Raw genomic sequence first — 14903 nt, 5'->3', positions numbered from 1 at the left:
TGTAAACATAAGTCCCTATTATTTTTATGTGTGCAGAAGAGTATTGAGCAGAAATTAACTTATATCTTAGGCTATTGAATGGGTTATAAGTGGAACTGTTAAAACATCAACATAATTCACCAAGATACACAACTGCCATCTTATTTGTAAATTGGGCTCGGTATGCAAGGTGGTTAAGGCGCTCAACTCATAATCTGAGGGCTGTGGGTTCAAATTTCCGTCTCACCAAACATGTTCACCCTTTCAGCCATGGGGTTGTTATAATGTTACAGTCAATCCCACTATTCATTGGTGAAAGAGTAGCCCAACAGTTGGCAGTGGGTTGTGATGACTAGCTGCCTTCCCTCTAGTCTTACACTGCTCAATTAAGAGATGGCTAGTGCAGATAGCCCTATGTAGCTTTGTGCAAAATTCAAAAACAAACAAACTTGGAAATTTGTTTTTGGCCTCCATACTTTAGAAATTATTCAATCTACATTGTTTGCCTTAATGAGGCCAGGAAATAGGATAATAGTGAAATTTGCAACAAATAAACAAAATATTTAACACTTAAAGCAAAGACACACAAGGCTATCTGCTGTGTCCACCGAGGGAAGTCTAACCCCTGATTTTAGAGCTGTAAACCTGTAAACTTACTGCTGTGCTAGCATAGGACATGCATTTATTTTCACATACACACTTTTTTCTAATTCAATTGCAATAAATAGCTTTTGCAATTCAGAAGATAAACTGAAAGTGCATACAAGCAAGTTTATAAAATAACTTCTCAAAAACACATCGTATAATGCACTCTTTATTGAATTCATTCTGGAATATATTACACCTGTATTCAATAAGTATATAACAAGGACTTAATCATTCTACAATCACAGTACATTAAAAAGTACTTAATAGTAAGTTCTGCACTTGGAACAAAGAATAGACATAACCCTGTAAAAAATTCAAAATGTCATATGATCCATCTTCAGTAATTCTGAATACTCTCTCAGAGATTCTGTGGATGAAATATTGTTCGAGGTCTTGAAATTTAGCCATTGCAATCATTAAAGCCTCTACTACAAAACTGAATTGCATACATGTACCACAAGCCAATTATCTCTTGTTTTAAAGAATCCTCCCTCTATGTTAAAGTCCAGAAATACTGAGAAAATTTAACTAAACACATGTTGATCAAAGTTCTAACTTAAAATTAGATAGAATTTTTAGAAGGTTGTAGATTTGACATTCTGAGCTAATTACAATAAGGAAAAGTTTTTAAAATATGGAAACTATCAATATCATAGTCAAGTATTGCACATTAAAGACACCAGCTAAATAATACCTTCTCAGTTTTCACACAAATTAAACAATAACTATACTTAGTGGAGTATTTAGGTAGGAGCTCAACCCCAGAGCCCATGGTCTTTAATGAGAGATGCCCCATTGATAATTTTATTGTATGTAAAATTACATGGAAGACATGGGATGTAGGGCCTACAATAATTATTAGCCCCTGAAACCACAAAACCTTAAAACCACCACTGACTATATTTATAGACAGGACGCTTTCTCCAAACAATGTTTTAGTTATTACAGAAATGGGAATGTCAGTGAAAGCTGCAGGTCTGTTGTTGTTTTAGCATAACACTATACAAGGGTTGTCCATGTTCTATCCACCACAGGGAATTAAACCCTCAATTTAAATACTATAAAAGGGTAAACTTAATGTTCACCAAAAAGGAAGTTGCAGAGTTCTGTCTTTAATATCCAAAATATTAGAAATCTTCTATTTTTCACAAAATTAGTCTTTTAATAAATGTGTATAAAAATTGAGGGTTACCAAATAATAAAAAATGTATAATAAATAAATCTCACATGAAGCATGTACTGCTATTAAATCTGAAAACTTTTTCAACTAAAAAGAATCATTCCAGTAGTTTCTACTTGCAATCAATTTATTATAAAAATTTACTATTTTCTATGGAGTATAACAAATGCAAAAAGACTGAAATAAAAGCACAAAAACTGCTTGTTGAACAAAACCTGTGAGAATGTAGAAATTTCAGAAAAAATACTAATTTACTTTTATAATTAAAGATTGCCTTAATAAGCTCGTTTTTCTTTATTTAATCAAAGGATATTGAATGCTGAGAAAATATTCCTCAGAAGTTAGAATTTTATATTGCAAAAAAACAAAAAACTTAAATTTCAAAAAGATTTGGCTTAAACCCAGTTTATTAAAAACTGGCTTGATTTTTCAGTTATGGGCTAGTTTCATATGGAAAATTAAACTGCTTATTAATTAATAAAGAGGTTATTATCCTGTACAAATAAAATAATAATGACCACTTGGTACCCTCCAGAAATAGGTAATGTCAGACAAATTGCAGTAATAAAGAGAAAGAAGAAATTTTATATTAATGAAATGTACACATTTGAGGGAAATATGTTGTATCAAACAGAAAAGTTAACCAATTCTTATTAAAACCATTACTGTAGTATAAAATAATACTATAAATAATTAATATGAAGATGGACACAAATGTTAGCTTACTTTAAAATAGCAAAATAAATAATAAAAAAAATATATTCAAGCCTTAAAGAAGAATAGTTCACTGAACCACAGGATGAACAAAAAAACACTAGCTTAAAGCAATTTTTGTTATTTAGAAATGGAACTGAGGATAATGAAGAAAAAGTACAATTTTTATATTTAAAGTTATGAAGAAATACATTCTGTGACAACTTCTCAAAATAGTTCTTTAATGCTTTTAGAAAAATAAAACCTGCAACTGTGACTACAGTATAGAGTACTTAATTACAGTAAATGAAACAACCATGAACCCCATAAGCTTTTTAAATGTATTCACTCAGTATTTTGATTTTTCTGATTTATCAACAGATTTACTTTCTGTAATGAATTATCTATCTCACAAATTAAGAACTAGTGTTAAAGTGCATTATAGAATGTTAACTTCCTTCTTAGGTATGAAGCTGAAATACTGAATGAATAAAACCTCTTCAAGATTTCCAGAGGTTCTTAGTCATCTCACTTATTTGTAATTACTATTGGCCCTTTAAACAGTATGGTGGATTGTCAACATGGAATACATGTAAACAATTAAATAAGCATAAATATACAATACATATTTACAACTTGTACTATGTATTTGTAATTTTTCAGAATAATTTCAGTTTCATAAAACTCATTTTTAACCATATTAAAAATACCTAGTGGCTTGAATGATCAATTGATTAGAAAAGCTGCCCAAACTGCACTATATTATATGCATGTTACTTATACATTGGCTGATAGGAGAAGATCAAAAGATATTATCATTATTAAATTCCACAAAAATAGCTGAAAAACCTGTCTACACTACAGCACAAAAATAAAGTTATTTACAGTCGATACTGACAAACTTTTGTGCAATGTACTGTACTTAAACATCATTGTAATATCTATGTACTGTCATTAAAATACTATAGCATAAAATTTGCCATAACACTGAAAATACGCATTGAAAACACAATAATACACTCTGATATGAATGCCAGTAACATAATACTTACTGATACACACACACACACACACACACACATTATATATTTGTCTACTTTCATATATTATTACATTCCTTATAAACCCAACAACTAATAACACTGTAATTTCATATTACAACCAAATGCCAAACTGGTGTTTGTTTTAATCCTTTTTTTTTTCTTAATGAATAAAACATATCTTATCGATACCTTATTGGCAATGCCGATGTCGAACAGTTTCTGGATCTTGAGGGTAGAATAAAGTGATGACAAGAGCTGAAATGTATATACTTTTACAGTACAGAAATTGCAATCAACAAGTATAATAAGATAGCATTATTAAATTTATTTTAATCTTATATTGGCTCTTGAGACTAAGAATTATTCTAATTCAGCAAGTAAACATGAAATAGTTCAATCAATCCATGCTACACAAACTATAATTAATACATCCTATACTTCAATCATGTTACAAACAATTAGAAAATTATTGTTGATGACGAAAAACTCCCTTGAAATAAAAATGTATATCAGAACGGCTGTTATGGGTATTATCACTTTTTTTATTGACAAGCAGAGAACAATGTTTTGACCTTTCTAGGTCATCTTCAGGTTAAGAAAGAGTTTGAATGTGACCATTGATGGACACATCTTAGAGATGAGAGTAAAACAGGTACAGAATTGTAGGAGGTGTTGCAGGTGGACGTTGGGTTATTAATTATTATGGGTATAAAGCTGTTCCTTTATATTGGTTTAATAAGAAAATTAAAATTATTAACAAAAACAAATGTTCCTATATTGAAAAACTAAATATCAAATAATTACATCACCATTTCATCATTCTTATTTTGATAAAGCCACAAGTTTATTACTTTGAATTTCACATTTCTCACAGCTTGCAATAATTAGCACAGATATCTAATGTAAAACAAAACAAGCAACATTAGATGGATATAATAAAAGTTTATTTATACCTGTTAAGCTCATTCCTCCTATAGCACAAAAAGCCCCAAACCAACCAAGACTGTTCTGTATTTTTTCTATAATAAAGGCTCCTACTAAAGATGAAAGAGCCTGTTAAAGAAAGTTAATCATTACTTAATTTTAGCGATAATCATTATTTTTGTATAACAATTCTGAAAATAAATAGTTTTTAAAAGAGGTTTCATGAAGCAAACATTGTGAAAATTAAGGCTAAAAATCAGAATACTCAATCGAACTATTACAATATTCAGTTATCTAGAAAAGAACTTTAATATCTAACTTACACAAAAATTTATATGTTTTTGAAATTATCACTAAGAACTCTTTTTCATAATGATGGCTTCTGTAAAACCTAGTAGAATAAACAAATAGAATGGAGTTGACAACCAGAGGTAAAATAGGATAATGCTTGCTCTCACTCAGCCTACCCTAAAATATGCTATAGCTACCCCTGTATTCCTAATACCAAACAAAAAGTGCTTATTGTTAAAGCTGGCTCACTTCCTAAATATAATAGCAGGTGCTACTATAGCATGTGGTCAACACAAACACTATCAACATCATCATTTTAACATTCCTTTTTTTTTTTTTCAATTAGTGCCCATTTTTATAAATGCTTTTAAAGTAGTATATTACAAAATACCATTACAACCCGTTTTGAGGGCAAATATGATCAGAATGATACAAGTTCCAACAATCAAAACTAGTGCAATTGTAAGGTAAATTTAAAGTACTGTTTTGGAACACACAACTTACTAAATCGTTATTATTATTATATCAAAATGCATTTATTTAACTATACTCATTTGATAAATGCATGATAAACCATAATTACAAATAAAATTTAATACGTATTAGTTATGGTATTTTTAAATTGAACTGCAACTTATACACATATGGGCCAAAAACGGTGCCAGAGACTACTAGAATTTACATATGGTCACCCATAATTACAAAGTATCAACCAGAAGGAAGCCAGTTGTAATGAAGATGTTTTTCTATTAAAATGTAGTTGATATAAAAAACAAATATTTGTTAAAAAATTAAAAAATAGGTATTAGAGTCTTAACAAATACAAGTTATTTTCTATCACATAACAAGAATTTAACAATAAAACAAATTTTGTTTCTGGATAGTATGTGTTATTTCTAAATTGCTTATGTTGTAAACTACAGAACATGGCCATTATTCCTTTCAAACTTTGCTTTTGTGACCTGGATAATGAAATTTAGAAATTAATCTATTTTATATGTAAAAATGGGCAAATTTGCACATTTTCATTTACATAAGGTCTGAATAAAACAATATATGAATCAAGATTTGCATGTGTTTGTACTAAAGTTATACAAAAATGAACAAAAATGTTTAGAAGCGAGTAGTTTTTCGAGACTTGCAACTGTAATGTAAATCACTTTCACGTACCAGACCCCAAATATAGTCTCCCATCATGTTTTCGTTATATGCTCCTTGGTAGTGGCATTCAAAGTCCAGTATATCTTGGTGGAAGTGCTTGCCTTGCTCCTCTGAATATGCTCCCATGTTCTCCTTGAATTAATCAAAATGAGCATCAAGGATATGGACTTTCAGGGACATCCTGCAGCCCATTTTACCACAGTTCTTCACCAGAGCCTCAACCAGTTCCACATAAATTTTGGCCATATGACTACCAAAGAAGCTCCAAACCACTGCAACAAAGTTGCCCCAAGCTCTTTTTTCCTTCCTACTGAGCTTCTTTGGGAATTCTGTGCACTCCAGGATCTTCTTTATTTGTGGTCCAACAAAGACACCAGCTTTGACCTCTGCCTCAGACAGCTTAGGGAAGAAGCCATTGAGGTCTCTTTTGTTAGGGTAGTATGAGTTTCTCTCACCACCTGCACCTCTGAACTTGTAATCTGGATCTTCAATGTCTACCTCCTCTTCTAATTTGCTGCCCTCTTCTGAGGATGGCTGCTTTCTCTATGACAGAGTGGGTACAGGGAGCTTAGGGTAATGTGGCACTGGGGCAATGGATGATAGAAAGTCCAGATACATGATAGCAGATGCATTCTTGCCAGCCCAACATTTGGAAGGGTCCACCATGAAGAAGTAGCAATTGCTTGAGTGGTCAGTGGGTTCATGACAAATTCTTGGAATAGCGATCTTCATGGGCCCCCCCCCGTACCATCTTGCAAAAGAGCAAAATAAAATTGTTATTATGAAGAATAAATTTATTTCACCCACAACTAATGTGTAAGAAGTTCATGCAAAACATTTTAAATGTGACTTTTTCTATACTATTGGAAATTAAAAAGATAAATAAAAGATATTTAAATTTTAAAAGGTCTAAATTTATATAATATAAAATCTTACGATTCAAGCAAGCAAAAATTGTTCGTCTTACTTTACAGAGTTTTTTTGCAGTGCTCACACGTAAAATGAGGTGTTCAGGGTTTGTCTTGATCCCAGACAGGCATGCCAAAATATGCCTTGTAGGCTTCATACATTTTAGTAAATGCTTTTAGAGTACTTTCTCGCTCTTGTCTTGAAAAATTGACCACACACATAGCAGAATGCATATGGAGAATGCTTGCAGCTTCTTGATTCCATCTCTGATAAAATCAGATAGGTCTATGTGTTCACTTAAGCAGTTATAACTAAACTGAAATTTATATATATATTACTATGGAAAGTTCTAGAAAATTCTAAAAGGTTCTTGAAAATTCTCATAAGTTCTACAACATTCTAGAAAGTTCTTGAAAAATTCTTGTAAGTTTGAGAAAATTCTCTCTCAGCTACTCAGCACTGAATCTACCTGGAATGTTCTGGAAAATGGGTAAATTTGAAAATTTCATTACCCAGGTCACAAAAGCAAAGTTTGAAGAAAGAAACATGTCTTTTCCATTTGCTTTAGGCATGAGCAATTGGGATATAACACTTTCTGTCCAGGAACAAGAAAAAGTAAAGATTTTGTTGCATAGTGGAATCTGCAGGACAAGCACTTCATTTTTTGGAATAAACAGCAATGTAACAAAAAAAAACTAATTCCAAAACTAAGTGCATTGTTTAAGGAAATTTTAGGAGAGTAATGCACTGTCTACAACCCACAAACTGTTATACTTACAGGAGCTGTGAAAATCAGGCCATAGTTAGTTCCTGCATACAGAGGACCAAAAGTCTGAGCTGTTATTGTTGGAAGTAGCACAAACAATCCAGAAAAAGTGAAGAAAATCAGTAAAACCCATATAGTAAACATAACTTTCTCCCCTTGAGAACTAGCAATGAAGCTCATCATCAGTGCAGAAAGAAATCCACATAGAAAAACCATGCATGTCTATTAAAAAATATAAAATGTGTAAATATGCATTATAAAGCTCAAAGAACCTACTAACATTATTAGTACAATAATAAATAAATACTTTATGTACTCAGAAAGTGACTTTTAAATGATCTTCTATTTTTATAAATTGGTTCTTCAAATATTTTATATATTTCTGGTTTATAAGGTCAGCAGTGAAATACATTATGGAACATGAATATAATTACTTATGTGTGCTCATTGTTTAATTTAGTAATCCATTTGACCTCTAAACTCTGAAATACACAAGTGTACAAATATTTTCAATATACCTAATATGTAAAACACAGAATCAATTATTTTTTACATGAAATTCATTGTAACACCTTAAAAGTCACTGTCAGATTTTATACCTTGTATGAAGTTTTGTCCTGCAAAATTCCCCATAAAATCCGACCTACAGCATTAAAGACTGATGCCACAGAACCCACTGTTGCAAGAAAATGATCATCAGATATGAAAGTCTGTCCAAAAGCCTATATAATGAAACAAATAAGAGGAAATAATTAAAATTTATACCATCTTTTAAAATATATGAAAGTATGTGACAAGATAAAATTACTCATGCTTCATTACATTGAGAAAGGTTTATCATTAGCTTTTATAATGAAGCAAATCCACAAAATTTCTGGAAAAAAGCAAATTAATTTTACACAACCTGATCATACACACTACACTGACCAGGTTTCCAAATAAACCTTTCATCAGAAATTCAAACAATTTCATTGTATTTATGTCTGTAGTTTCATATCAGTTCTACAAGTGTTTAAGCACATACACATCATGAGTCACAGGACATCTACAAACAGTGAATACCCTGCAACAATACACTGTTGGACCATCTTACAAAATATAGGCATTTCACCCTCTTACACAGTATAAGTGCACAATAAATTTTATCCGTATATATATATATTTAACAAATTAACTTCTGTACTTTTGCATGAAAAAGCATTTTATTTTCCATTTATATTGTTAAATTACTTAAACTTGCATACTTTTCAGAGAACCTATTTCAAAGGTTTGACTTCTTTTAACACTCCTACGAAAAGACGTTTCTAGTCCTGATTTCTCCAAGCCCGTTCCCCTAGCTGTGGTTTCGCTAGATAGTAGATAGGGACAGTGGGAATCTCGTTAATCCATTCATTAATGGATTTAAATGGCAATTTCATTTAAATACAAGATTATTAGCCTAATATTAATAACCTTTCAAGTTGCTCTGGGGCCTATTAGGCCCCACTTTTCGTAGGAGTGTTAAGCCTGGATACATTACATTAATGTTCAGAAACAGAAATAAAAGTAAGAAAAATAATATATTTTTAAATATACACACACACATAAAATCATAAAAATTAAAAGAAATGTGGTAGGTCATTACAATTTTTGTATACTTTTAAAGTATAAAAATCACAAATATGTTTTAACTTCTGGTAAATTCATGAAAATATAGCAGATTAATTACATAATAAAATTTAAACCATGTAAAGTTCTAATTTGTAATTGATACAGACAAAAGAATTTGTAATAAACATTTTACAATTTTTGGTTGCACCTCTAGCATTTAATCAAATAAATCACACATTCTACATTAATATGTTGTACACCAAGGTAATTCTTTAGAAACTACAGAATTATTTAATTAATTGCCCTCTAAAACTTATTAACTGTTGTTCAAGGCTTTGAATTTTTAATAAGATATTTTTCATAATGTAATCTTATTTTATTACAATACTAAAAAACAAATCCCTTTAAAATTTTTAATTTTTTGTTAAGACAACTATGAGTGCTAGTTGTTATTGGGTTTAAAATGTGGATTTCTCACACATTTATGATAATTTTTTCTTACTTCAAAATTTTCTGTTTTTTCTAGATACAATTTTCAACACATTCTGTAATTTTTAAACAATTTTATAAATTAAAAGAGAATAAAATGAATGTTAGTACAGAAAAATATAGAAATTACTTTGTGAACTGGAATATTCACAGGGAATGAAACACGACTTAATTTTTTTTGTGTTTTATATATATATACATACACACACACACACACACACACACACACACATTCATGTTATATACATCAAGCATACATAGGCAAAAATTTAACACTATATGAAAATGGTGCAAAATATAAGAAGTAAAATCAAATCCTAAAAAGTAAAATTCAAAACAAATCCTCAAAATCCTCACAGATGAACTCAAGCTTACATTGTTCAGCAAAACAAATCTAACTAGAATTTATCAAATCAATCTACTATTACATTAATAAAAAACATTTAAAACAAGATAACTAAACCATTATCTACATAGCTTAGTTTCTAGCATTATAATAACTATAATTTTATTGGCTTTTTAAGGGGCAACAACCATAATCACAATTGGCTGTAAATAATGTGGTAGTAGGTTTTGGATATTGTAAGTTATAGCACATAAAATCTAACCACTATATGATTTTTCCTTGTTAGCTGTCTTGTTTTTCAAGTGTTTTTGGAATATACACTACCTGGCCAAAAGTACGTGGACACCCAACTATCACATCAATATATGCTTGTTGAACATCTCATTCCAAAACCATGGGCATTAATATGGAGTTGGTCTACCCTATGCTGCTATAACAGCCTCCACTCTTATGGGAAGAATTTTCACTATATTTTGGAACATGGCTGCAGGGATTCTCTCCTATTCAGCCACAAAAAGCATTAGTGAGATTGGACACTGATGTCTGGCAAGAAGACTTAGTTCACAGTTGGCATTCCAATTCATCCCAAAGGTGTTCAATGGAGTTGAGGTCAGGAATCTGTGCAGGACAGTCAAGTTCTTCCACACCAATCTTAGCAAACCATGTCTATATCAAATTCACTTTGTGCATGGGGGAATTGTCATGCTGAAACAAAAAAGGGTCTTCTCCAAACTGTTGCCACAAAGTTTGAAGCACACAATTCTCTAGAATGTCATTGTACGCTATAGCATTAAGATTTCCCTTCATTGGAACTAAAGAGCCTAGCCCAAAGCATGAAAAAGAGCCCCAGACCATTATTCCTCCTCCACAAAATTTTACAGTTGGCACTATGCATTCAGGCAGGTAGCATTCTCCTGGCATCTGCCAAACACAAATTTGTCTGTCAGACTACCAGATAGTGAAGTATGATTTATCACTCCAGAAAACACATTTCCACTGCTCCAGAGTCCAATGGCAGTGTGCTTTACACCACTCCAGCTGACACTTGGCATTGTGCACATGGTGATTTTAGGCTTGTGTGCAGCTGCTCGGCCATGGAAACCAATTTAATAAAACTCCAGATGAACAGTTCTTGTGCTGACATTGCTTCCAGAGGCAGTTTGGAACTCAGCAGAGAGTGTTGCAACTGTGGACAGAAGATTTTTTACAAGCATGCTCTTCAGCACTCAGCAGTCCCATTTTGTGAACTTGTGTGGCTTACTGCTTCATGGCTGAGCTGTTGTTACTCCTAGATGTTTCTACTTCACAATAACAACATGTACAGTTGACTAGGATAGCTCTAGCAGGGCAGAAATTTGATAAACTGACTTGTTGGAAAGGTGGCATCCTATGACAGTGCCATGTTGAAAACCACTGAGCTCTTTAGTATGACCCATTCTACTGACAAAATTTGTCTGTGGAGATTGCATGGCTGTATGCGTGATTTTATGCACCTATTAGCAATTAGTTAGTGTGGCTGAAGTAGCCAAACCCACTAATTAGAAAGGTTGTCCACATACTTTTGTCCATGTAGTGTATTTGATAGATGGGATACCCTAAAAGCTTTTTAAAACTACTACCAAAGAAATTTTCCTCCAAAAATTATACCTTTTGCAATTTCCTGATAAATAGTATAATTTTCAATTTCTTTGTGCATTTGTTACGGGTACAATAGTGAATTCATTTTATTTTTATTTGGTGTTTATTAAACATTATACTTTGAAATTTGCTGCAAGAAGCAGACTGAGAATTTGTCTCAAATTTCATTTTTAAGGATTAGCTTTGCATTTATGTGCAGTGCAGTAGTCAAAATCTCAATGTTTAAGATTGAGACCTTAAGGTTCAAAACCAAAACCGAGACCTTGTAATAAATTACACAGTGAAAAATAAAGCAATAAGAACAATTATGAAATAAACTTTATTAACACCTTCTTAATCACAAATATCTTACAGGATAATCTCACAGTTGTTGTTTTAATGTTTCCTCCTATGATGATAAAAAACAAACAAAAATTTAGGAATGAACAACAACAAAAAAAAAGATTAGCAAATAAAACTAAAACCAGTACTGTTGTCAGTAGATTCTTTATGATTTTTAAAGACAAAAAGAACCACAGATTTGCTAAAAATGTCAAAAATCAGTGATTATGGCTAACACTTGACATAAATACATGCATCAGATGTAATTCATACAAACTTATAGCAAGCCCATGTATAATTCAACATATAGTAGCAGTTTGTTCTGAATAGCACGTTATTACCATGGGCTGGTATAAAGGCAATATGATGGGTGGCACAAATAAACAAAAATAAGGATGGTCCTATAAACATCATTGCAAAGGTGTAGTACCAAGGAAAGTTTTACTTGTAAAACATCTTTGATACCATATCACACCTCACACGAACTGCTGTGTAATGAATATATACCTCTTAACAATCCTGGTAGTTGACTGGTCACATACTGTTAAAACTTTTAAGATTAGCTGCTCTCGTTTCTGAAACTTTTAAAACATCAAAACCAAGACTTGGAGGGTCAAACTGAGACCTTTTTATAGGTAATTAGTTTATTACAGTAAAGATGTTTAATCTGTACTTACAGCATGTTGCAAATACTTCTTTGTCAATCTGCAAAACCAAGTTTATGAAATACCAGTTTTATATATTTGATGTTGGAGTGTTGACTCTTACCTTATACATAGTATTGATAAACTGTACACATTGTACATTAAGAGCAAATGTAAACCACAGCATGTAGAACTCCTTAGTCTTAACAGTTTCTTTGGGTGTCAAATCACCTGTATATTTCTGACTTTTGAGCTTGGCAGGATCCTGTTTAAGATTCAGTTCAGTTTCCTGGTCACTTATATCACTGATGTTTGGGGATTCTAGGAGAGCAGTTTTATCCTAAGAAAGATTACCAGATGTTGATAATTCACTTAGATACAAACAGTACTAAACTCTGGTGATAATTTTTAAATACTGAAAATGAGGTTATCAGAAAGCTATCAAAACTTATGCACTAAATATTTCTCAAAAAAAAAAGAAGCACAATTAGCATATAGAAACTAGTTCAAACCACAGATGGAATTTCAGCTTAATTTGTAATCAGTCAATAGGTTAAATAACACTAGCATGATTGAGAAAAGATAATGCAATTCAAAGTACATGAAAATGTATATCAATGTAACAGTTTGATGTATAAACATTTAGATACTGCTTACACAATTTCATTTATCTTGTACAACATAAAAGAATTAACTAACAATAAGGTGAACAAAACTCTTGAAAAAGATATTTCAATTATCATAAAAATGTAATCAATAGACACAAAAAACATTGTATCAATTGAAACAAACTTTTTGAAAATAAATTAAAATATTTTATATAGAATCCACATTAGCAACAATCAATTGATATTGCATTTAGCTGTTCACTTAAACTGTTAGATATAAACAGCACATAAAACTGCCTGCTAATGCAACCCAATCCCATCCTAATAGGGAGTCCCAATGCCTCCACATTAACTTTCATAAAAACTGTTAAACTCTAGAAGCTTAGCCTTTCACACTCATCTAGAAAACAGTAACATGTAAGCCACTAATACCAATAATCTTACTTACTCCCATACATTACCCTGTAATTTCTGCCTTTTATAGAAGAAACCTTAAAACCATATGCAATCTTAACTGAAGAGAACAAACGTCTCTGAACAGAAAGTACTAAGTTGAACCAAATATTAAAACTTGTATATGGTAACTATTAAGTTTCCATTTGCTTGTTTTCATAAACTTTTTTTTTCTGTTTATTCTAAAATTAAAATCACTTTATAATGTCACATTACAATATATTTGTAATTGCTTTAGTAAAGCATAAATTCTGCAACTAGATGATAGTAGCATAAGTTATCTACAATATTTAAAACTGTGTTTAAAAAGATAAAATAATTTTGTTTTATTAATATTCTAAAAAACAGTTGCAATTTTGGATATTTATCACAGGATTGATAATAGTACAGAGGTATGTTACATAAACCAGTCTTAATTTTAATGAAACATAACAACTTTGATATCTAAAAAGTTACATTTCCAGTGCTTTAACAATATAATTTCAAGTGCATCCTCTCTAACAACCTGAACTGAAATAAAGTAAAAATAGACTAATATTCAACTTTGTTAAGTTTTGTTTTTTAAATGTTATTTAATAAAGTTTTTATACATATAAACTTATTTATATAATCTTTTTTATATGAAATTATATAAATTTTGTATTCATATAGAATTTATATACAAGTTTTATATTTATACAGTGTTCTATGTTGTAGTCATAGTGGAATTTCTACAAGATCAATTTTTTATGATTGAAACAACTGTCTCCAATTACATTAAACATAGTAAACTGTTATCATAATTGGTATGTATTATATAAATTAAAACACCTGTTAAACTTACACAGGTGGTATGCAATATTATATCACTTATGATCAAATTTTTTATTTGTATCTTAAAATTCATATATTCATTATTACCAATCTTATAATACAAATACTACTATCACAGACGTTTTAATTTCAAAATTGATATTATTGTACTAGTCTGTTGTTCTCCCATAGTTGTGTTGAATATCATAAACTAACTCCCCCTATACTAAAATTTAATGAATTGTTCCATTTCTTTACGAATTTATTGTAATCTGCTAAAGATTCTATCAGAACTTGAATGGCTTAAAATAAATACAAGAAACTGAGAACACATATAGCATTTACTACTGGCACTTTTAAAACATGGTTGTAATTCTAGTTCACATATAATTTTTACAGGAAATGACTGACTCAGTTGCAGAACTGAA

General features: G+C 30.9%; 1 protein-coding gene across 4 annotated transcripts in view; it reads right to left on the bottom strand.

Moving 5' to 3' along the window:
* Nucleotides 1-14903, bottom strand: part of LOC143226010 (apicoplast pyruvate carrier 1-like) — a 74482-nt gene that overhangs the window by 40683 nt on the left and 18896 nt on the right. For 2 of the 4 annotated variants that reach the window (XM_076456375.1, XM_076456374.1), the window contains exons 7-11: nucleotides 12747-12962; nucleotides 8194-8316; nucleotides 7607-7816; nucleotides 4497-4596; nucleotides 3733-3798 (exon numbers count right to left, since the gene is read on the bottom strand). In XM_076456375.1, coding sequence (XP_076312490.1) covers nucleotides 3734-3798; nucleotides 4497-4596; nucleotides 7607-7816; nucleotides 8194-8316; nucleotides 12747-12962 — 714 coding nt within the window. In that variant the 3' untranslated portion in view covers nucleotide 3733. Of the gene's footprint in view, nucleotides 1-780; nucleotides 3799-4496; nucleotides 4597-7606; nucleotides 7817-8193; nucleotides 8317-12746; nucleotides 12963-14903 lie in introns of those variants that run through there. The other 2 variants (XM_076456373.1, XM_076456372.1) reach the window with 2 other exon arrangements.

Source organism: Tachypleus tridentatus, chromosome 9 (assembly GCF_004210375.1).
Source record: "Tachypleus tridentatus isolate NWPU-2018 chromosome 9, ASM421037v1, whole genome shotgun sequence".
NCBI classification, from domain to species: domain Eukaryota; kingdom Metazoa; phylum Arthropoda; class Merostomata; order Xiphosura; family Limulidae; genus Tachypleus; species Tachypleus tridentatus.
The sequence above is the reverse complement of the archived record's forward strand: the minus strand, read 5'-3'. Positions and strand labels throughout refer to the sequence as shown.